Raw genomic sequence first — 22283 nt, 5'->3', positions numbered from 1 at the left:
ATCAATATCCTTCAGAACAATTGGGGTTGTGGTTATTTTAGGGTTTGTGGGCTGAAACGTTTGGGATCTCTGAGCTCCATGACTAAATTCTAAATCTAACACTGCCCCCTAGTGTTTACAAACACTAATCATTCAGGAATTAAATCATCTTTATTAATTTCTTTTACAGTATTTCTAAGAACATTTACAAGGACAGAACAAGAAAAAGTCAAACGTACCAACAAAGAAAAACAGAAGAATTTAAAACAGTATTTACAGAACGAGCTCAACCCTTCTGAACTTTGGTGATAAGTTCATCACAAAGTTTGGTCAGCTCTTCAGCCTCCTTCCCCTGGAAAACAAAAAACACAATGGGACATTAGAAAAATGTTGAGATTATAATTTTATATCTTATAAGATTTATGAACGTGTTCATTCACCTTCTGGTCGAGGCTCTTCTCCAACGAATGAACCTTCAGCTGCTCCCGCCGCAGCTGAGCTTGTAGAGCCGACACCTCGGAGTTGAACTTTGAGCGCACCTCAGCAATTTCAGCATTTGCACTGAGGATGAACAATGAAACAGTCAGTCACTGCAACATTATATTCTTCACCATTAAGACAGAAGAGGCTGGTTTCTTACAGGCCAATTTTCTCCTCAGCGTGAGCTTTTAGCGTCTGGTAGCGCTGCTCCTCCTTTTTGATCCTCACCAGGTAGTCCTGCGCACAGGCTTTCAGAGTCTCTTCATTCTGGGGGAATGGCAAAGAAAACAAATTATAATTCAAACCACCGCCGGTTTGGTGAAATCCTTAACTACATTAAGTGTTTGTGGTTTATCACAAGGAAAGTGTTGTTGCTTTCTAACCTTTTTGTAACCCTCGATAACGTCCTTGTACTTCTCCAGTCTCTTGAAAAGCTCAGAGAAAGATCTCTCCATCGCATTCAGGTCGCTGGACGTCTGCTCCTTCTCCAGCAGAGCCTCGCTCAGCTTCGTCTGGGCCACCTCTCTCTCCCTCTCTTGATCGGCTGAACAATGTCAGAAAAGAGGTTTTTAAATAAGCCATTACATTCGCACTTCTGCAGAGTTAAACATGTTAGAATTTATGTCAACTTACACATAATTTTTGCAATCATGAGCTCAAATTCTGCAATTATTTTCCTGCGTAGAAGAAAAAAAAAAGTCAGATATACTGAAACTTAAAAGTGACAAAATTAAAAGAAGCACAACTAACCTCATTTCTTGACCATCATCAAGTACTTTTTTATATTTTTCACTCCATTGCTGCTCCTTCTCCTTTGACTGTTCGTGAAAATACAAAGTATTTAATGAGAAATAGGTTTTATTCAATAGTATCGTCCATTTGCAGTTCACAGGGTAAAATCTTACAAAAAAAAAAAACTTATAAAAAATAGCTATTTAGGAGTTTGATGTGAACTTTCAGTGATAAAACATGGCAGCATTCGATACTTGTAGCTACTGTTGTTGCTACTAAAGTTTAACAAATGGAACTACAGTCTCCTTAAATGATGGAAGAAACTGATAGTTTCACCTAATGTTCTGCTTTAGAAACAGTTGTGTTGACATTTACAACCATACCAGGAGCACAGTTATTACTTCATTGCACTTGCTGTGGCTGAATCAAATAACTCTAAACAGCTCCAGGGACTGTTTGAAATTAACATTGACAACGAGTCCTAGTGTGGTTGACTCTGTATCAATGTTGAATTTTCATTCACCAAAACAAAATGACCTCAAATGGAAAAGCTCCTCTGTGTTTGAAACGACTGCTGTTACTTGTCAGATCACAAAACGCACTGATCAGGACGTACCTCCGCCTGGACTTTGGCGATGGCTGCATCCATGTCTTTCTGACTGTACTTCAGCACGTCGATAATGGCCTCGTCAGTGTTTGCCTGCTGTGGGTAGGATGGGACGAGGCTCTCGAAGATTGGAGTCGCCTACATGACAGTTACAGTGTAAATAAGGTGAGCAGATGACGAAAGGAAACACAGAGTGTAGAAAACAGAGCGACAGATTCAGTGATTGTTTGCGGTTCAGCATCGACTTACTGGTGCTGTAGGATCAAACAGTTTGAAGTCACAGTCCCGTGGTGCATTTGTCGCGTCTTTTCCTGCCATCTGTTGAGTTTCGAGTCTGAATTGGTGGTGGGAGAAAGAACACATGTGAAGTGGTCTACGTGGTTACATTTCAGACAGGTTTCATTTTGTTGTACAGTTTGTCCGAAGCAGAACAAATTCCGCTCTAACATCTAGTGACAGCAGCAGCAATCAGAGGAAGTAAAAACAGAAGAACGTCATACCGTGAAGCAAAGGCCGCGGGACGGGGCCCGTGGGTCTGACCGGCTTCAGCGGCGGCTGTGGACTTCTTTGGACTCTCTCTCAGGAGCGGGTCGAATTTAAGATACAAGGATTGTTTCCTCAGTGCAGATTCCTTGAACTGTCCACAGAGATTTTGACATTTAATATCTTATGGGGTTGACAGTGAAATGGTTTATTTAACAAACATGATGCAAGTACTCACACGGCTGGACCCAAACTGTTCAAGGTAGTCCATTTGTCCATCCAAATCATTGGCCATGACTAAAGACAAAAGATAAAGACAAAGGGAGACGAAGAATGAAGATCTATTGAGGAAATTGAATGGACTCGCATCAAACTGAGGAGTGAGTGTGTTGAACTTGTTTTAGAAACTATTGAAAGTCCCGGTTAAAGAAACAAAAAGAATTCAGCATTATGGCCGACGTTTACTTACACATTGCTCCAGGAACAAAGTTGTCATTGAATTCAAACATCGGAGGCTCTGACTTCTGCTCAGGTTGAAATGGTTCGGACACCTGAGGGAGACTCTGCGCGGTTTCCTTGTTGAGTGCGGGGGCAGAAGTCTGTCATTCCACAAAAACAAAATATTTGTTGTGAATCAAAGAGTTAAACGGAAAGATGTAATTTAGGATTATATCAACATCGCTTCTCTTACCTGTACAGGGCTGGGTTCAGCCGCTGGGACACTCTCTACCGCACTGCACAGGGAAAAACACACTTACAATGAATAAAAGCGCTGTTGTCAAGTGAAGCATCCACTGCAAGTAGATACTTGGCACAGGCTATTAAAAAAAAAAAAAACCTTAACATACCAGGCTGGTGATACAGCTTCCTCCTCCGCAGGCTTCTCTGTCTGCTCTGGAATGGCAGTTTCCGTAAGCACAGGGCTGCACACTGGAGTGTTATTCATGCCCGTTTTGGTGCCAAACGGGTTGAAGTTTGGGTCGTCAAATTTTTCAAAGTCAAATGAGTACGAGCTTTTGGGAACTGGAACTTCGACCACGTCGCCGGCATCGGGCTTCACTGAAGTTTCCTTTTGCGTTTTGACATCCGACACTGGCTTTTCTGCTTTGGATTTTGCACCGGGTGGCCTTTTGCCAAACCTCTTGGGTGGTGGTTTCTTTTTGACCTCGCTTCCGTCGTCGAAATTGAACTCGAGTTTGATTGGGCCTTCCTTAACTGGGGCCGCATCTGGCTGAGATTCAGCAGACGGAGGCTTGGCTGCGTTAGTGGACATTGGGACAACTGCAGCGATGGGTTTCACATCAGGCTGAGGAGGCAACTTCGGAGCGACCTCAGGAACATCAACAATATCTGCAGGTTTGTTTTCCTTCACCTGTGGCTCCTCGATAGGGGGATCATTGTCTGGCAGCTTTCTCCCGAGGACAGGGGACTTCTGCATCTTAGCGCCACCAGTTTGGAAAGGATTCATTTCATCAAGGTTGTCAAAATCAAAGCAATATGAGCCTTTCGATGGCAGAGGGGCGTCCTCCACAAAGATTTCTTGTGTTTTGTCTTGAACAGCCTTTGGAGACATTTCAGCAGGTTGTTCTTCGGGCATTGCAGAACACGAATCTTGTTCCTCAACTGCTGGGACATTCGCCAATGTGACCACACTGCTCTCTGTGGAGCTGATGTTGGCAGAGACGTCAACCAGTGAATTTTCCACGGACGGAGCAAAGGGAAGTGTCTCATCTAAGACCTTGTCCGTCTCCTCCAAGACATCTTCTGGCTGTGTTTGTTGAGACACCTTTTGGTCTGGGGGAGAGTTTTCACCATCGGGCTTTGCAGGAGAGAGAACCATGTTATTGGTTCCCTGAAACGGATTCATGGCTTCCAGGTTGTCAAAATCCAGCTGATAGCCTCCTTTGCTTTGTATTGGCATTTCGTCATCAGGATAAGACGACACTTCTGTGGAGAAGTCGAGGGGATTTGCATTAATTCCACAGCGTTCAAAGACAGTCAAGTGAAATATCTTTGTCATTTTGGATAAATTACCCAGTTTGGGCTCATCAGGGTGCTCAGGGACCTCTTGTGGTAAAGGACTGGAAAGGCAAAAAAGGATTTTTTAAATTTACTTAAACTGAACCTTTATTTCCCTGGATGGTTGTTTCAGTAAAAGAAATGTAACTTACTTTATTTTTTCTATATTTAAAGTCTCCATTGCCTTTGTGCACTCGTCCACACTGGTCATCTTCGCAGACTTGCTTGGAGATTGGACAAGTCTCTTGGTCATAGGGTCTCTTCTTGGGGTCTGAAAACAAACCTACACACAAATAGCCCGGGGGAGTTTAGCAAATGTTACCTGGATACAAAAATATCTACAGAAAGAATAAACAGACGAAAGAAAATATTAATTTGAATGCCCAGTTATTCTAGTGGATTTATTTCTCAATAGATATTTTAACTTGTTTATTTTGTCTGATTATGATTTAATAGAAGTGGGCAAGAAACAAGATGTGGTAAAAACTTCCAATAGTCTGAGAACTAAACATTTCAAGCATCTTGTGTTGAACAGTGCAACAGAAACAAATTCTAATATCACTTAGCTTGTTGTTTGGGAGTAATTGTTATTTTCCGCCTAGTCTCATTGCGGTGTCTGAAAAGAACACAAAACATCTAAAATGATCACAAGAAGCTGGCTCTGTACCTTCATCCCCTTCGGCACAGTCTTGCTGGGCAGGTTCTCTGACTGACGCAGGATGGACGGCCTCCCGGTCGGCTGATCCAGGTCAAATATGTCGGTAATTGAGCTGTTGTGTTTTCCTCCAGGGCAGACCCCTCGATTCTCATCATTCACCGCAACGGAACTCATCCTGTAAAAGCAGAGAGACCGACTATCAGTTTAAGGGCTGGGATGACCAGGCTACTCTTTGAAGGGGGGGAGGCGCCATCAAGAAAGCTGCACCCAGTAGATAAGAAATATTTGATGGTGGCCGTTTCTGATGTGCAAGAACCATCTTCACAGGAAAGAAGATGACACGTTAAGTCACAGAATCTAAACAAATGAGATTCTACCTACTTACTTCTATTGGTAAAGCTTGGTTGCCACGTGGCTACATTTTGTATTAATATAACACATTGTCCTTGGGAACAAATAGGGAAAAGTAAGGACATTAAACAAATATGTAAAACATAACCTGGATCCTTAAGGTTAAGGTTGTTCTGGTGGTCAATAGTATATAGATATATGGGCAGCAGTGCAGATGTTGGTGGATAAAACGAAGTAACAGCAGAGGTGTGTCGAGTAGAGCAAACCCAAAATGTGTATCAAACAGTGGTGCCATTACACAGTTTTCCCACCAGAGGGCACTAACAATTCCCCCCCCTGGAAAGCATTCAGTCCATTTCTAGGTCAGTGTCATTGTGTTGTGGAGTTCAGAAATAAAAGCCTCAATGGTTTAAAGCAACGGTCAAAATGAAGGGTAGTTGACTTGGTAATCGGTGCTGTCATATTAATTGACCGTTCACCTTTTTCACAGCAGACATTTTGACTTGCAATAGCAGAAGCATGCCTGCAAATATTTACATTAAGAAACACAGTTCCATGTAAGGATCCCAGTAAACCACACCAACAGGCTAACAATGGTTTGCTGCCACTGTGAATATTGATATTAATAAATCAGTTTTTTTGCAGATGACATCTAAATTTACTTTTCAAACCCAGAAAGTTAATTATTGAACTTATTTTCTTTGCTAGAAGCCTTTAGCTTAGTTTCAGATTTCAAATTGAATATTCATTAGACCCAAGTTAGTATTGTGTTTTAACTATAAGCCAATCCAGACATTCAACTAAACTGGAATCTGAATCATATGGAGTACCGAGGAGTAAACCTTCCAAAAGACTTAAACTTTTATGCCTTAAAAGTCAAGTCAGAAAATACGAGAGGATATTAAGAGACTAAAGAACTATGTATGTATGTGTATATAGGTGTACAGATGTAAATATATGTTTGTACTCCAAATAAAATAATTTTTCCTTCATCTGTTATTTGCTATGACATGCAGACATGTCTAAGATGAATGTGTTTATGTCTAAGAAATCCGAGATGGCAAAAGTGATACTTGTTTTCAAATTGAATTTGCTCCAACTTCTGCTGCTGGGCGTTGGTGGATTTTCACTGTTTGTGGTTTATGATTATACACAAACACGTGATGTTGACCTTCATTGAAGCATGATGCTTTTTGTGTGTCTAGAAAGTTCATGTCATCAACAACACAAACATGTGATAACGCCTTGACTGAGGTCATGATGCTTGCGGACTAACTTCTGGTAACGTTGCTGGAGGCTGAGATCACGCGGATGAATCACTGAACAATCCTCTGCCACATCCACACTGTTAATGACCGACATCTTTGTCTTTGTGACGTCTCCTGACAATCGTTGCTAATAACCTAAGTTACACTTTAGCTCAGTGTGTTGGTTGTGGCGCTGAGTAATAAGAAACACACAAACAACCGGCACACTTCAGTCATAACTGTTCATCCACATTCGCCACGAGTTACTGCGCAGATTGATGAACTGTAGGAAACATACCACACACAAGCAACTGTAATATGAACACAATGAGCGTTAATTAACAAGCACAAAGGCTACATTTGCTAAGCTAACAGTTATCTAGGAACTAACGTTACCATCGAGTTGACTTGCGGAGGAACACAAAACCTCTGGATGACGTTAGATTAACACACAACAAAGTAAAAAAAACTACACCACCACCCGCCCTATATTCTCACACATTGTTCCGCACCTACCTGGAAAAGCAGAAATTAGGACGGTCTCTGTCAGACCATGTAGCTTCAGTCCGGGTGAAGAGGATCGACCCTTTGAAAACCCCTCTCGCCTTCTCTGTGAGACAACCGTTTGGAATTTAAAAGTCTGGAAACAAACCAATGAAATCGAGGGAAGCGTTCAAAGCGAACACACTTCCTGGTTGAGCAGCCAATCGGGCCTCAGAGCGGATGTGATCTAATGTACGGCTGCGCACCACGGACCAACTCCGAAGATGTGTAAAAAAAGCAAGATAGTTAACACAACAGCTCACAACTCTGTAAACAGCGACCAAACGCACCACGTGCACCAGTTTATTAAAACATCTATATTAGAATAATGTGTGATTATTAAAGGTTTCAATGACACCAAAGGTGCGAGCTACTCAACAATCCACGTTTACGGTCGTTTTTTGCACGGTAGTCAGACATTTCCACCCGTTTTAAGCTGCATACGCGCAAACGATTGGTTTTATTTTATGTTTTTATTGTTGTTTTCATCACAACTCTCCAGCCAACTAAACGTAACAGGACAAGAATGTGACATTACTGTGGAATACATAGAACAACTAGGGGGCCGCTGTGATGAATTGTGTGTTTAAAAAAGACGTGGCTTCCGGGCAGTGAGAGCGAACTGGGAAGTGAACAGACAGTAAGCTCACAGCCTTTTATACAGTAATCAGCAGGTCCGGATCTAGACTGCAGGGGCCAATTAGAGATTTGGGGAGGGCACCTTTTCACACAGTGGTGTTTTTCCAAGTTTAAAAGAATGCGTCACAAAAGGAAATTCAACCAATCCGTGGTATAACCATAATAACAATAATTATATATAATAATAATTAACGTTATTATTAACATTATTATTATTGTTATTATTATTTCAATTAGAGAGATGACTATAACTATAAGAACAGAGCCCAATGTAGAGTTGAACAAATAGTTCAAACATGAAATGTCCATGTGTGAAATTGTTCAAAGTCAGAATATTGAGTAGTGTAGCCCTGGTGCTGCTCACACCTCTGATAGGTTTGTTTCTCTATTAAAATCTTAACCTATTCCTCATGTGCAAATCATTTTGAATAATTTGGTATCGCTGCTAAGTTCCCAAATCAATTCGATCAGATTCACAAGGTCTCAATTTGATTTAGTATCATTTCAGTTAAAGATATTTCATTGTACAATACTAATTTTGCATGGATATGAAAGAAGTTCTCAGAGAACTAAAGCTGTAAACTGAACATAGAAACATCTCACTTGGTGTATTATTGAGAATATTGAGGTGGGCCTGTCATGATAACACATTTTGATGGGAGATACGTTTGTGAAATGATTGTGATAAATTATATTGTCATAATTTTGAAACCATGTCATATCACTAATATAATGATAATATTATATCATAATAATAATAACCCTTACAAAGAGCAATTCACTTTTAATTCTTAAGAATATACATTGCCCCCCCCCCCTGCCCACTTAGATCTGGGCCTGGGAATCAATGTAAACAGAAATCGTTTTTCTTCTCCTGGTGTTATGTGGCAGCTGGCAAACAACTTTACAGGTCTTAGCCTTTATTCAGTGGCGATTCTAGTCTCTATAAGCGACTATAGTCTATTGGGGCCCCAAGCAACAATTCATAGGCGGCCCCTCAAACATCGTTATAAATAAAAATAATTATGTTGTAAATAATCTTACACCAATGAAGGGTAGGAAGTGTAAAATATTTTTGGAATTTCACATTTTCGTCAATGGCCACAATTTGAGACATTGCTGTGGAATAAAGTTTGTCAGCCCTTGGGGGCCCCGTCATGGCCTGGGGCCCCAAGCAGTTGCCTGCCTCTGCCTGTAATACACTTTTCTAATACGTCCTGTCCCTTCCCGAAAAAACAAATAAAAACACTGCCTGACATCCTAAATGCCCCAATGGAGCCATTATGTTTCCAGATTAAAAATATAATATATATTTATGCAGGCATAGGCCCTACGTGGACGCTACCTCCTCCGTACCGATAGGTGGCAGTATGCGCCCTTCACTTTGGTCATGAAAACCTAAGAAGAATTCCAGTAGCAGACCGGCCCGCCAATTCTGAAGGATGTAAACAGAGCTGTTTCCCTTCTCTGCGACCTGATATGAAGAAAGTTCATCTTACTACATAACGGTGAATATTTCCATGTCAGCGATGAACACCAGTCGAAGAGGTGAGCGCCACAAATACGTACTTGTTCTGCTTGTGAACTTACGCTGCTGTCGTTTAATCGAGCATCGTCACTGCTAACGTCAGCTAGAGTTCAGTCAGCTAGTACGTGCGCATCTCGCAGGTTTACGCAACCAAAACGTTTATAATCTTTATTATTCTGTTGACAGGATCGGCCGATTCATCCCAGCTTGTTGCCAGGTAACGAGTCTTCATCACTCTCGGTTTCATCCACATGCTCAGAGTCAATTACGCTACGTTGCTGACATGAAAGATAATCACGGGAGCTATAGTTATACATACAATGTTCCGTATGGTGACGGGGAATACTGTACATTAACAATAAGCCCCAGGTTGAGCTTTACTTTCTAAGCTAATTTTGAGTTTGAATATTATGTGTACTGGGTTGACTGAGGAGAATGATAGATAGATAGATTTGTATACTCCGTAGAGAGATAGAGAGATAGATGGCTAAATAGATAGATAGATAGATAGATAGATAGATAGATAGATAGATCTATCTGTATACTCCGTAGAGAGATAGAGAGATAGATAGATAGATGGCTAGATAGATAGATAGATAGATAGATAGATCTGTATACTCCATAGATAGATAGATCTGTATACTCCATAGATAGATAGATCTGTATCCTCCATAGATAGATAGATAGATCTGTATCCTCCATAGATAGATAGATAGATCTGTATCCGCCATAGATAGATAGATCTGTATCCTCCATAGATAGATAGATAGATAGATAGATAGATAGATCTGTATACTCCATAGAAAGATAGATAGATGGATAGATAGATACTTTATTGATCCCGAGGGAAATTTAAGAATGAACACTTAGACACAGACGCAATAGATTAACCATTTCATGTCCACTAAACTTAATGGGCATCTGTAGTGACAAACACCCATTTGTTTTGATTCTCACCATCGCCGGCTCAGTTTTTACATGGCATGGGTGTTAATGTTATTCTCTGGTGTTACAGTGGTGACAGCGATTCCATCAAAGTCTTTGTGCGAGTGCGACCTCTGACCTGGGGCACTGGACTGACCACAGATGGAGATCAGAGTCTGTGTCTCACCGTCACCTCACCCAACACCATCCGTCTGCTCTCCAAACCAGAGCCGAGAACCTTCACCTATGACCATGTGGCTGATATGGACACATCTCAGGTTGGGAGCACGGGTTTCATCTTAGACACATGGGTTAAACTAGCTTGGGTGATTGATAGTAACCTGATTTGTCTGTGTCTGATATAGCCTGTAAAAGTTAATCTTGGTGTGTGTATGTGTGAACTGATCTGTCATTCCTCAACAGGACTCTGTATTCTCCAGTGTGGCTAAGAATATTGTGGAGTCTTGCATGAATGGATACAATGGCACTATATTTGCCTAGTAAGTGTTCTTTGTTTATATTTTACAGTATAAAAAGAAAATAATGGCACGACCTCTCTGTGACATCCATTCAATTTCTTCTCATATTCCTCTCTTGTTTCTGCAGTGGACAAACCGGCTCAGGGAAAACATTCACCATGCTTGGTGAGAGTTATTCACATTGTGTACATTGTTCATTACATATTCTTTAACTTTTTACCATAAGAATAATTGATGTGACCCTCTTTTTTTTTAATCTTTTGTTCCAGGACCATCTGAGTTGGATAACTTCATAGATGAACACCGTGGGGTTATCCCTCGAAGTTTTGAGTACCTGTTTTTTCTCATAAACAGAGAAGTGGAACAGGTGAGCGGTTTCATTTCATTGTAGCAATTTTGTGGTAAACCAGTTGTTTATTTTCTAACTATTTTGGTGATTTGTTTTTCTATCTCCCAAAAGTCTGCCCATTCTAAGAGTTTCCTCTGCAAATGTTCATTTATTGAGATATACAATGAACAAATTTACGACCTCCTGGACACCGCGTCAGCCAGTCTTTTCATGAGGGAGAATATCAAGAAGGGTGTGTTTGTTGAGGGAGCGGTGGAGAAGTTTGTCAACTCAGCCGCTGAAGCTTACCAGGTAGGCAACTTCACCATCTTACTCTTTCACCATTTGCTGAACAAAGTGTGTGCACTAAAATTGTTTTTTTTAACCACAGGTTCTGTCTATGGGCTGGCGTAATCGACGAGTGGCCTCCACCTCTATGAACCGCGAGTCTTCCAGATCTCATGCTGTGTTTACCATGACTTTGGAGTCCAAAGAGTCCATCAATGAGGTGGTGAACATGCGAATGTCTCAGCTGAACCTGGTGGATCTGGCAGGATCCGAGAGGCAGAAAGATACACACACAGAAGGCTCCAGACTCAAGGTGATGCTTCCCACCTGAATGCTCTCATACTGATGTATTACATGTATAATTTTTGTTGTTGCTTGCTAACAGCTGGTAGCTGCTGCACTTCTTTTCTTTCAGGAGGCCAGTAGTATCAATCGTTCCCTCATGTGTCTTGGTCAGGTGATCATGGCCCTGGTGGACGTGTCCAATGGGAAGAGCCGCCACATCTGCTACAGGGACTCTAAACTCACCTTCTTGCTCAGGGTGAGTGTCTGTTAATGCATAATAAATGTTTGGGTTTTTACGGTGAGATTGTGTTATGTTGCTGAGAACATTGGTGTGGAAACTGAAAGTCAGCTTCCCTGCAGTTAAAGTAGGTTAGTTGGTTTTGGTGTGTATCTGAAACATTTGTAACCTTGAAACATGTTTTTTATGTTGCCTGAATGTCTGCTGACATCCCCTTTCAATAATTGTTTTGGATAGAGCTTGTGTATTACACAATGTAATTATGAAGTCATTGAACAAACCGTAGTGGTGATGTGGTTTGAATTGAAACCAGAAGCTATACATTTTTGTCACTTGACATTCTGATATTGAATTTTCGCATTAAATTTTATACTTCTTTTTGTCTTGGTCGAATTTAACTCTTCATAGTGTTAAATTCAAAAATCTTGTGCACTGTAACAATTTTTTCTATTATTCCTGTTATTTCAGGACTCTCTTGGAGGAAATGCAAAGACTTATATCATAGCCAATGTCCACCCTGGTTCAAAGTGTTTTGGAGAAACATTGTCGACCTTGCAGTTCGCTCAGAGGGCAAAGCTGATCAAGAACAAGGTCTCATACTGTTTTAATACAAAGTAGACATAACCAATAATTTCAAAACTAGATCACTTCATTATCTCATCTTCATGAAAAATTATCTTTGCTTTCCCAGGCGATCATCAATGAAGATACACAGGGAAATGTGAGGCAGTTACAGGCTGAGGTGAAGAAGCTCAAGGAGCAGCTTGCACAGGCACATGCTTCTCAGGGAGTGGAGTATGGGAGAGATATCGCACCAGGAGGACCTGAACTGCCCATGGGTATAAACAATTTCATTTTTACACGTATTAAAAATTATCAATTTATGCTAGCATGGAGCATAATGTGGATTAACGTTTAGATAATATTTTCCTTTTCTTTTTAACAAATGTTAAATGGCTTTTCTCTCACCAGGCTCTTCCTTAGACATTCAACATGACTTTTCATATAAAACAAAGTTTATGGCGGCTGTTCGTCTGTGGACGAAGCGAGAAGAGGACAAGAGGGTATGGGAACTATTTGATTGCACTGTCATTTATTTCTCGCTCTTAAATTGTCGTGAGGACAAAATGTTGTCGCAGTGGAACCTATAGTAATGTTTGACTCCACACAGATGCTGCTCCAGAAGGTGGCTCAGCTCGAGGAGGCCTGGACACAAAAAGACAAGTTCATCCATTCTAGCCGAATGATTGTCAGGTTTCGAGAAGACCACATCTCTCGTCTCGAGAAAAAAATGAAGGCAGGACAAAACCTCCTGTCTGACAAGGACTCTCAGGCTCTGATTGACCAGCTGAAAGAAGAGATTAAGATCTTGAGAGATCAGGTAAAAATAAAATAATTCCCTTTGAACACACTCTGATTCACTGCTGAGGACTTCCACTCTTTAGTTGAATACGTTTCTTTGAATAGCTCCAATAAGCAGCAGAATAGGACTACATTTGTATTAGTTAACTGAGCTCACCAATTGTTAAGTCCAGGATCTACTGTTGCATCTGTTCACCACCTTTTTTGTCATGTACACATTGCTGCTGTTTAAGGTTGAACATCACCCAAAGATGACTCGATATGCAGCCGAAAACTTCAGCCTGAGAGAGGAGAACCGGCACCTGCGTTCTCTTGAATCAGTGGTGAATGCTAAAGAAGTTGTAGTCCAAGTTTCGGCTGAATTGGAAGAGGACTTCCAGGCGGCCATGGAGTCAGAAAGAGCCACAGAGAGTATGATAATTATCATGATAAAACTGAGAAAAATCTTCTATATCTAGATACATATACAATAATCTCATATTTCTCTACAGCTCCAGTAGCCTCCTCAACCCCTTTGGCCGCAGACAGTGTTTCAACATCTACAATTGAGAAGCTAAAGGCTCAACTGCTTCAGAAACAGTCCGACCTCACATCTGCGCTTCAGGCATTTGAGGAGTACAGAGAAATCACCAAGTAAGGAGGACATTTAATGATAAAAACCACACGACGTATCCAAAGAAGCTTAGTAGATGTTAAGAGACAAGCTTTCCAAAACCTAGAAATACAAGACATTTTTGCATAATTAAATCCATGAACAGGAACACCTTTGAAAACTCCCAGTGTACTCTACAAGCACAGCGTACTTCACATGGACACATATTTTAGTCAGTAACTGAAACAAGGCCAACTGTTAAACCGACTTCCATTCTGGCTTTTTAATTTGGCAAAACAATGTCCTACCCTTTTTCTTATATTTAATGGTGTCACACATTCCTCCTGAATCCACTATTTGTGTATGTTCAAATATTATTGCTCAGCTCTGATTCCTAGCTTCAGAAAGAAGATGTTTATACAACTAGAATATATTTTTGATTCAGAGGTGGATTTGTTTTTGTTATCTAAATGAAAGGAGTCATTTTTCCTCCAATGCTTTTACAGCCGCATAAAGTACATTTTGCAGACCTTAATGTGGCTTTTGGATGGTGCTCTGTGTTCTAGGAAACAGTTGTCTCAGCTGGAGTCTGAAAAAAGATACCTGGACAAGTCCAACAGGCATTTGGAAAATATTTTGGAAGCCACGAACGCTTACAAGAAACGGGAGGTCTCTGAGCTGAACAGAATTCACGTTGAAACTTTAAAGGTGAGGAGATTTTTGCACTTGGCTGTGAGACAAATTACAACCTCATCTGAAACCTGACAAAAGTAATAATTTTATCATCAAAAATATCTGTTATTCTAGATTCTCACCACGCCCACAAAAGCATACAACTTGCGGTCCTGTTTCATGCCTCTGTGCAGCCCGGACCACCTGAACGGGACAGACAACATTGCAGAAGACATTAGGGATGAGCAGCCTCCGTCAGACATGACTGAGATGGCCTTGACTGAGGAACTGCGCCATGTGCAAGTAAATCAGAGCTCAGAGCTATACCTCAAATCTGTGTACTACCATGCATATGTTCAACTGCCCACACTGTCACGCTAATCTACTGTCTCATCAGGAGCAAACCAGCTGTGTCCAGTCTCAGCTGAATGAGGAGGAACTAAAGAACAGCAAGCTGTTGCAGCAAATTGCAAAATTTGAAGAGCAGATCGCTGTGATATCACAAGAGTCTGACCAGAAGGATGAGGTAGATCATCTCCTCATGTTCTTTACCTACAGTTGCATGTTTTTATTTGATGTGTAGTAGTCTGGAAAAACCTGCCCCTTTTCCATACAAACCATTTTGATTCCCTAATTTTTCTTTTCACATTATGCAGCAACTTTCTGCAGAGAGAGCGAAAAGGAACAGATATCAGCTCAGCCTGCAAGAAACTGTCATTGAGCTCAAACAAAGCCTTCAGTCTGAACAGCAAGCCTCAGACGGTGAGGTCTTTGACACGTTCTAATGACTTGTTCACGTGCCTAGATTTTTCTGTAATCGAACTTGGACATTTCTGTCATTTGTGGAAGGTGGAAGAGTACCAATGTGACTACTTTCCTTTCCTCTCCTTTCAGTCCTGAGGAGTGAGATCCATGATCTACGCCTGGTGCTGCAGTCGTCCGATAAGGAGCTGGCTGCTGTTAGGGACAAGTTAAGATACGGCCGGAGCGAGCAGCAGCGAGAGATGAGCCAGCTCTCCAACAGTCTGATCAGCACACAGCTCCAACTTGACAAAGTCCAGTAAGCAGAAGTTTTATGCACATAGTGTGTTGCGATTATTCTTGATCTAAAGTGTCCACAACTCTTCATTCCAGGCTGGAGTGGGAGCAGCTTCTGGAGCAGCATCGGACTCTGCAGGATTCATTTGACCAGATTCAAGCTGAGACTAAGTTTGAGGCTGATCAGGCAAGACAGCAGTTGCAGGACAGGCAGCAGGAGATTGACAAACTGAAAGCACAGCTCATGGTCAGTTAACTCATAGACTCAACTATGGACTATGGCTGTCGTGTCTTAACTGTCTATACTTTTTATTCTTACATGTGTTTTGTCTTTTATTCTAGGAATTGAATAACTCTCTGCAAAACGAGCAAGAGCACACCAGCACCCTGATCTCACAGATGAGAGAAAACAAAGAAAGTTCATCAAAGTGAGATTTGCACAGACTATCTTTTTATGAATTGTTTACTATAGTTTTGAAAATAGTTCTTACATTAACATGACTGACTTTGGTGTTTGCCTTCAGAGAACTCACTGAAACTGTGGAGCAGAACACGCAGCTCAGAAAACAAGTCTCGGACCTAACGGCACAAAACCAACAACAGGTCAGTTTAAAGAACAGTGTACATGTGTGAAAATGGTAATTTGCTAGAACAATAATTTGAAGCTCAGCAGCTAAATCTGTTCATCTCATTTTTGTTTGAAGGCAACAAAACTTGTCGATCTTGAGCAAAATCTAACCTCTACCAGTGAAGTCGTAAAGGGCTTGGAGCAAAAGATTGAACAGAATAAAGTAAGTCTGACTCAATGATTCGCTCATATTTTTTATTCCTCCAAATATAATGCTAGTATATCTGCTACTCCTCAATGTCTCTTGTTTTGTTTCAAAGGTTGTTGTTCTAGATCTGATTAATCAGACCAGAGACCTCCGCATTGAGCTGATCCAGAAGGAGCAGACCATTACCCACCTGTCTGAAGATGTCACAGACATCACAGTAATTTACTATTTGACTCTTGATTTGTCTTTAATAACTTAATGACATACCGCATATACACATAATGTTTAAATCAGTTAGGGAATGTATTTCAATTATTTTGTTTTTCCTCTTCCAGGCCAAGTTCAATGCTGCCTGCCTTGAAAGGGAGGATATGAGGGAACAAAACTCTAAGATGCAAACAGAAATGTGTGACCTGAAAGAAACCTTAGACAGAAGTGTGGCATCCAACAAGATAGAGGTATGTTCCGTCATATTAAACACCTCTGTTCACACATGTGGGTTTTCAGAGATTTACAAAAGGTAATTGACATTATGACTCTTAAGTTTTGGGCACAGTAAAACCTTAGTTTGAATAATAAAGCTACAATGTGTGTGATTTATGTCTGTCCTCAGGTGGAGGTGTTGCAGGAGGAGTTGACTTATGCCACCGAGGAGGTTGGGAGACTCACTAAGGTCTTAGATGATCAGAATAGCCTCCTCCAAGCATCTCAAGAGCAAACAGCCCAGATGGATGTCACGATACAGAATCTACAGCAGAAGGTGAGCCTTAATTGTCTCAATACAGAAAAAATACCCAAAATAATCAAGGTAAATCCTAAGGAATTACTAATAAGAGATATTCTCCTTTTGAACCAGGTGCAACAGCAGCAAGACGTTGTTGAGAAAACGATCAGAAATGGAAGTTTAAAACCCCTTGTTGAGACGACAGTCACACCTAAATCCTTGCCTTGGGTAAAACCTGTTTATGGTTTAGTTATTGTTGAAATACGCCTTCACATCTGACTTTGCATCTGTCTTGATTCATTTGTCTAGTTTGCAGCATCAAGTGTTTATGTCCTGTTTTTCTCTGCCTCTAAAGATACCTCACACTCCAGGCAGCTTCAACAGGGATCTGACCCAGGTGCTTGAGAGTCAGGAGAGGGAGCTGGAGAATCGCCGCTCCTCCATGATGACCATGGAGATTCTTTTAGCAGAGCTGAATGCTGAGAGAACGGCCAAGAATGAAGAGATCGCAAGGCTGAAGGTAATGTATATTTTTATGTGAAGATAAAATGAACCTGCAGCCTTTCAAATTTAGATGGAAATGTTTAAAGCAGACTCTGGTGTATTTGTTTTGTGTATTAGCCAAGAATTTCTAGTTCTTCCGTACCATAGACTGTTATTATACCATAAAGTTTTGAATTTAAATCACTACATTAAATTACTATGGGTACATTTTTGAATGCATCCTATACATTTTAATGTTCTTAATGTCTGTGAATTACATCAATAATAATAATAATCCATAATCTGTATTTACTGTCGTTAGATGCAGCTCACTGAGAAAGAGATGGTCCGGATGGAGATCCAGGCCTTGCTTGACAAGTTTTATACCAAGCAGAGTCAGCTGACACAGAATGGAAATGATCAGTTGAGTTTATTCATCCTGTTTTTCAGACATTCACCTAAAATGCATCAGATCACCAGTTTTTGCTGTCACAAGGAAAATTAACGCCTTTTTTCTGTGATTTGTAGTGAGGACCTTAATGATGCCATTAAACAGTCTATTAATAAAGAGCTGCAGGAGGAGCGAGCAGAGAAGGTTTGCATCAGTCAATCTGCTCATTTTGTATTTTTTTCTCCTGAGTGAACACTTAATTTAATGTGTCCTTCTGTCTTATTGATTAACAGAACAACATAACACGGACGCTGACTAATACTCAAAAAAAGTAAGTGCATGTGTTGAGAGGTTGAGTTTAGTAGGTTAATAAATGTTTGGTTATTGTATCTTTATCTTATCCTTCATTCATTCTTAATGATCGATAACTATCTTTTCTGTTCCTGTTTGATCAGACTGCAGGCGCAGGAGTCCATGTTGGCTCAGTCTCAGATCTGCGTTCAGGAGCTGACCTCTGAGCTGAGGAACCGTTGTTTAGAGCTGAGAGAGCTGAGCCAGCGGATACAGGACGACGAGAAACTTTTCCAGGTGAGACTGGATTTTTCTCCACTTGTGGTGAGGTGATGGTACAACATTTTAATCCTGAGCGAAAAATCTCTAAGATAGCTTGAGAAATACTTCAAATCACTCAGTGGGGGACGGTCAACGACTATTTCACATCATAACAATATGGTGAAAAATTGTCATCACTGCCTATTTGAGGACAATGACTTGGTAACTTAAAGATTACATGCAAACACAAGGTCATCTGGCACTGTAAAAGATGTTTTATATTTCAGTTAAGACTTGACAACATATGGCATATGGAGAGGAAGCTATATTTATATATATATCTATATTTATTAAATATTTATATTGATTTGTATAAGATCAAAGTAACACCAGGAGAATTGATTTATTTCACACTTTTAATTTGAGCAGTGTGACATTCACATTAAAAATGACTGGGCTTGTTTACACTAAGGTTCCCTAACAACAGCCAAACAAACAACGTTATCTGACTTTACTGATCATATGTTGTTTTTTTACAGGAGAATGAGGTTCTCCGTAAGCAGAACGTGAAGCTGTCGGAGGAGAATGGAAAACTTGTTGGACATAAGAACCACAAACAGAGGATTGAATATCTGGTGAAGCTAAAAATGAACAACACGCAACTTCAAGCGGTAACTAACTTTTCTCTCGTTGAAGGATGTTTCTCTGTGGTCATTTTATAACTGTTCATCACAACAATCAATTCTTTTTTGTTTTAAAGGAAAACGAAAAGCTCCTATCAGAGATTAGCTTGATGCGAGAAAATGGATGTCCACCGCTGGAGATCTTGTAAATCCCTCATCTGAGTGTTTGAACAGAGGTGAAAGTGTCAGAATCTAAATTTGTTTTCTTTTTCAAATTGTATTTTCACTTTTTTTTTTTACTCTTCTTAATTTTAATGGTTTTACGTACAAAGACATTGTGGTTTATGATTTTATTTCTTCTCTTTATTCAGGAAATGTGTTCAGGTTATTACATATCTAACAAATTTTGCCTGGAGGCCCATTCTACCTTTTCACTAATGTGCTGTTGCAGCACAATCTTCTCGTGGTCTTATTGAAATGCTTAGGATGAACTACATATTGTTCACAGACTACATTGAAACAAAAACAATGCAGAATAACATCTTAATGTGAAAACTGGACATTTAACATGTTCAGAATATTTTTGGTGCTTATTTCTGATGCTGTGGTTGTGATGAGTTGTATCCACTGTTTAATGTTTCTCATGTACTTTTCCATCATACTGAGCCGTAGAGCTAATATCTTTTTAGCACAATGAACTTTGAACATACTGTAATTAAAATATGTTTCTATCTAGAAGCTTTAATTTGTCGCATCGTACCTTTTTTTTTTTTCAATTTTTTTCTTTGAATATCCTGAACAGTTCAATAAAAATGTTAAAATGAGTTTCAGTAAAAGCTGCAAATAAAAGTAATTTTAAAATTGATTTATCTGCTTATTAATATGTGAGTTAATTGATTAAATGTGTTTCATCTATAAAATTATGTTTCAAAGAAATTGAGATGTCTTAATTTGTCCGACCAGAAGTCTAAAATATTTAGTTCGAAATAATACAACACCAAAGGAGCAAGAAAATGTGGCATTGTCACTTGAAGAGAATTCCTCAAATAATGAATCAAATATCGTAGCTGCTGATGGATCCATTAAACGTTTCAGCTCTGATCTCATTAGAATTAGTGGACAAAGATTTTCATTCATCCAGGTCTTTGGATATTCACAGTGGTAATGACCTTCACCTCTCCAGATTAAGATTGTTTTTTTTGTGTAGTCGTAGATTGACACATTGCATAGCATTCACCAAAGGGGGAAAAAAGACTGCAGACATTTTTATGGTGAGTTGCAGTGAACACAGGCATTATTGCAATTTGAATGTGCTTCTGTGGGGATTTTTCAGTTTTTAGTCCAACCGCCAGGGGGCGACGTGAGCGCGTACACCTGCCTCGGTTGCCTCGCGCCTCAGTCTAAACACGAAGTGGTGGAAGAAACACGATGGTTTTATTTTAGACAGCGACGACAACATGAAGAAAGTTTTCACCGCCGAGCAGATTTCCGCCTGGTTCACCTCGGGAGCCACGTTTGCAAAAATTAACCTCACAGAGGAAGCGGCTGTGAAGAAGCTCGAAGAACCAGCGGCTGAAGAGACAAGGTGAGCTACAAGTTAGCTTCAAGTTAGCTAACCTCGTTCTTGCTAGCTTCCCACCTGTCCCCTGGTGCAAGGGCAACACGTGTCGCTTCCCTTCTCTCTCAGCCACAAACATGCTAAATCAAATATGACACGTTGAAGGATGTCGGCCTGTGTGAATTCACAGTTTTATGTAATACTTGCTGTGAAAACTATCCGAGGTGCGTCATTAACAAGCTAAGCGCCGGGGTGGAGGTGATCCGCGTCCATGATGGTTTTGGCGGCTACCAGCTCTGCAGTGGCAAAGGGACATAGTTGATCTTTTCTTGCCAGTGTTTGATGTGAATGGGTTTTGAGAAATGAGATTTAACTACTTAACGAGTTAAGTATTTTTCATTTACTGCTTATGACGTATCACAGGATAGATGTTTAAAAAAACACTAATCAGGTTTTAATATTTACATCCTTTCCCTCACACAACTCTGACCAGAGAAGAAACATTTAGTTATTTAGATTTGTTGTCTGTTGTTATTCTCTAAATGTTTCCTAAAGCCTCTGCTACACTGCCAGGAAAGATGAACTCCCAGATGTAGTACATTGAATTAAAAAACAGTGCTATTACACAAAACAAATTATAAAATCCTGTCTCTACAATTTAAAATCTTTCCAGGGAGCTAAAGACAATATTCTAGTAAAAGTAGTACATAGGATAATAAGAAAATGCATGCTACTCAAATTATTTTTAATTTGTCTAGTATTTTTACTGGCAGCTTTTTGACAGTTTTGCATCCATAGGGCTCTAAAAACAGTTCAGATGAAATGGGAGAATATCGATCTGTGCTTTAACTTCTCCAAAACATGTTCAGCGTGTGATGAGCGGCTGCAGCGACACACGGCTTCACCTAAAACCTCACAAATTGGTCCAGGTTGTGCACGTTCTCACATACTGTGCTCACATAATATCTCTCAGACAATTTACCTTTTTAAACACAGGCTAATCTCTACAAAGACTAACTTAGGGTTGTTATCAAGACATCGTAAAACACTCAGAATAATTGGATTAAACAGACCAGGCAGGCAAGAAAAACTAGTCCTTGTAATGAATTGCGTTTTTGGTCTCAAACCTTGAAAAACCTAAAACATTAACATTTTTTATGTGTTTGTTGTTTTCATGTGGTTTCATGTTTGGTGTGTCTTTTCACAGTGTAGTGCTGTATGTCCCGTTGGGCCTGAGAGATGCTGGATAGTTATATGGATGCTCCCAGTCACTGTAACCTGAGAATGAACTGGAGTGCTGCATGGCCCAGTCCACATATCCAGAGATTGTTGGGATCTCCTCCCTTGGGCAGTCTCCACAGTTGGGGATGGTAGTCGTGACAAAGCCCTGCCTCATTTTATAGCGGCTGGTCCAAGCCTCCATTGGTCTGAGCTGTGCCGACTGACCTGAGAAGTCGTACTCTTCCTCATATTGCTTATGGTTCACAAAGTCTCTCAGCACCTGCTTGAAGACAGACACCAGCTCCCAGGGTCTTATGTTGTTAGTGGCCAGCACCTCACGAAACCTGCGGAAGGATTATAGTAATAAAGCACCAATATAGTTAATTAAACAGTGGTGAAAAAAGGAAGGATTAGCATGAGCTTCCCACAATTTCAGGTGGGAGTTTTAAATTAATAATATAATAATATTGATGATATAATTAT

The 22283-nt window shown here is 40.3% G+C and overlaps 4 protein-coding genes across 5 annotated transcripts in view; 2 read left to right on the top strand and 2 right to left on the bottom strand.

Moving 5' to 3' along the window:
- Positions 1-131: 131 nt before the first annotated feature.
- On the bottom strand, positions 132-7212 carry tacc3 (transforming, acidic coiled-coil containing protein 3). Its single transcript, XM_035168118.2, has 17 exons — positions 7073-7212; positions 4968-5133; positions 4453-4583; positions 4316-4362; positions 3130-4228; positions 2973-3015; positions 2751-2880; positions 2520-2578; positions 2299-2435; positions 2048-2132; positions 1808-1936; positions 1210-1277; positions 1093-1136; positions 843-1003; positions 620-726; positions 420-540; positions 132-331 (listed from the first exon to the last, which is right to left on the bottom strand). The coding sequence occupies exons 2-17, from the start codon at positions 5130-5132 to the stop codon at positions 266-268; spliced, it is 2592 nt and encodes an 863-aa protein (XP_035024009.1). The 5' UTR covers position 5133; positions 7073-7212; the 3' UTR covers positions 132-265.
- Positions 7213-9135: 1923 nt separating this feature from the next.
- On the top strand, positions 9136-19759 carry kif15 (kinesin family member 15). Its single transcript, XM_035168624.1, has 35 exons — positions 9136-9286; positions 9453-9483; positions 10282-10468; positions 10614-10690; positions 10797-10834; positions 10939-11036; positions 11130-11309; positions 11389-11598; positions 11701-11826; positions 12277-12399; positions 12500-12647; positions 12781-12872; positions 12980-13189; positions 13404-13581; positions 13662-13803; positions 14329-14470; positions 14570-14737; positions 14832-14960; positions 15091-15196; positions 15329-15494; positions 15569-15719; positions 15815-15900; positions 15997-16075; positions 16177-16263; positions 16361-16465; positions 16584-16706; positions 16862-17008; positions 17105-17200; positions 17328-17492; positions 17778-17878; positions 17984-18050; positions 18140-18177; positions 18302-18434; positions 18938-19069; positions 19159-19759. Exons 1-35 carry the CDS (start codon positions 9259-9261, stop codon positions 19228-19230), a joined length of 4161 nt encoding a protein of 1386 aa, XP_035024515.1. The 5' UTR covers positions 9136-9258; the 3' UTR covers positions 19231-19759.
- Positions 18801-22283, bottom strand: part of rd3l (RD3 like) — a 5778-nt gene continuing 2295 nt past the window's right edge. The window contains exon 3 of the mRNA XM_035168627.2: positions 18801-22144. Within this exon, the coding sequence (XP_035024518.1) occupies positions 21781-22144 (364 nt within the window). The 3' untranslated portion in view covers positions 18801-21780. The remainder of the gene's footprint in view (positions 22145-22283) is intronic.
- Positions 20370-22283, top strand: part of tdrd9 (tudor domain containing 9) — a 19548-nt gene continuing 17634 nt past the window's right edge. Inside the window, exon 1 of one of the 2 annotated variants that reach the window (XM_035168625.2) lies at positions 20370-20606. In XM_035168625.2, coding sequence (XP_035024516.1) covers positions 20479-20606 — 128 coding nt within the window. In that variant the 5' untranslated portion in view covers positions 20370-20478. The remainder of the gene's footprint in view (positions 20607-22283) is intronic. The other variant, XM_035168626.2, reaches the window with a different exon arrangement.

The sequence above is a fragment of the Hippoglossus stenolepis genome, chromosome 10 (genome assembly GCF_022539355.2).
Source record: "Hippoglossus stenolepis isolate QCI-W04-F060 chromosome 10, HSTE1.2, whole genome shotgun sequence".
Taxonomy (NCBI): Eukaryota; Metazoa; Chordata; class Actinopteri; order Pleuronectiformes; family Pleuronectidae; genus Hippoglossus; species Hippoglossus stenolepis.
This window is presented reverse-complemented; position numbering and strand designations above follow the sequence as displayed.

What these genes read in the sequence shown, in the direction of transcription:
- tacc3 (XM_035168118.2), bottom strand. Translation starts at nt 5,132, where the DNA reads ATGAGTTCCGTTGCGGTGAATGATGAGAATCGAGGGGTCTGCCCTGGA. An exon ending in CTTTGTTCCTGGAGCAATGT is followed by an intron (nt 2,579 to 2,750) that starts GTAAGTAAACGT and finishes TTTTGTCTTTAG; the next exon opens with TCATGGCCAATGATTTGGAT. An exon ending in GATGATGGTCAAGAAATGAG is followed by an intron (nt 1,137 to 1,209) that starts GTTAGTTGTGCT and finishes TCTTCTACGCAG; the next exon opens with GAAAATAATTGCAGAATTTG.
- kif15 (XM_035168624.1), top strand. Translation starts at nt 9,259, where the DNA reads ATGTCAGCGATGAACACCAGTCGAAGAG. An exon ending in CAAAGCTGATCAAGAACAAG is followed by an intron (nt 12,400 to 12,499) that starts GTCTCATACTGT and finishes TTGCTTTCCCAG; the next exon opens with GCGATCATCAATGAAGATAC. An exon ending in GAGTACAGAGAAATCACCAA is followed by an intron (nt 13,804 to 14,328) that starts GTAAGGAGGACA and finishes TCTGTGTTCTAG; the next exon opens with GAAACAGTTGTCTCAGCTGG.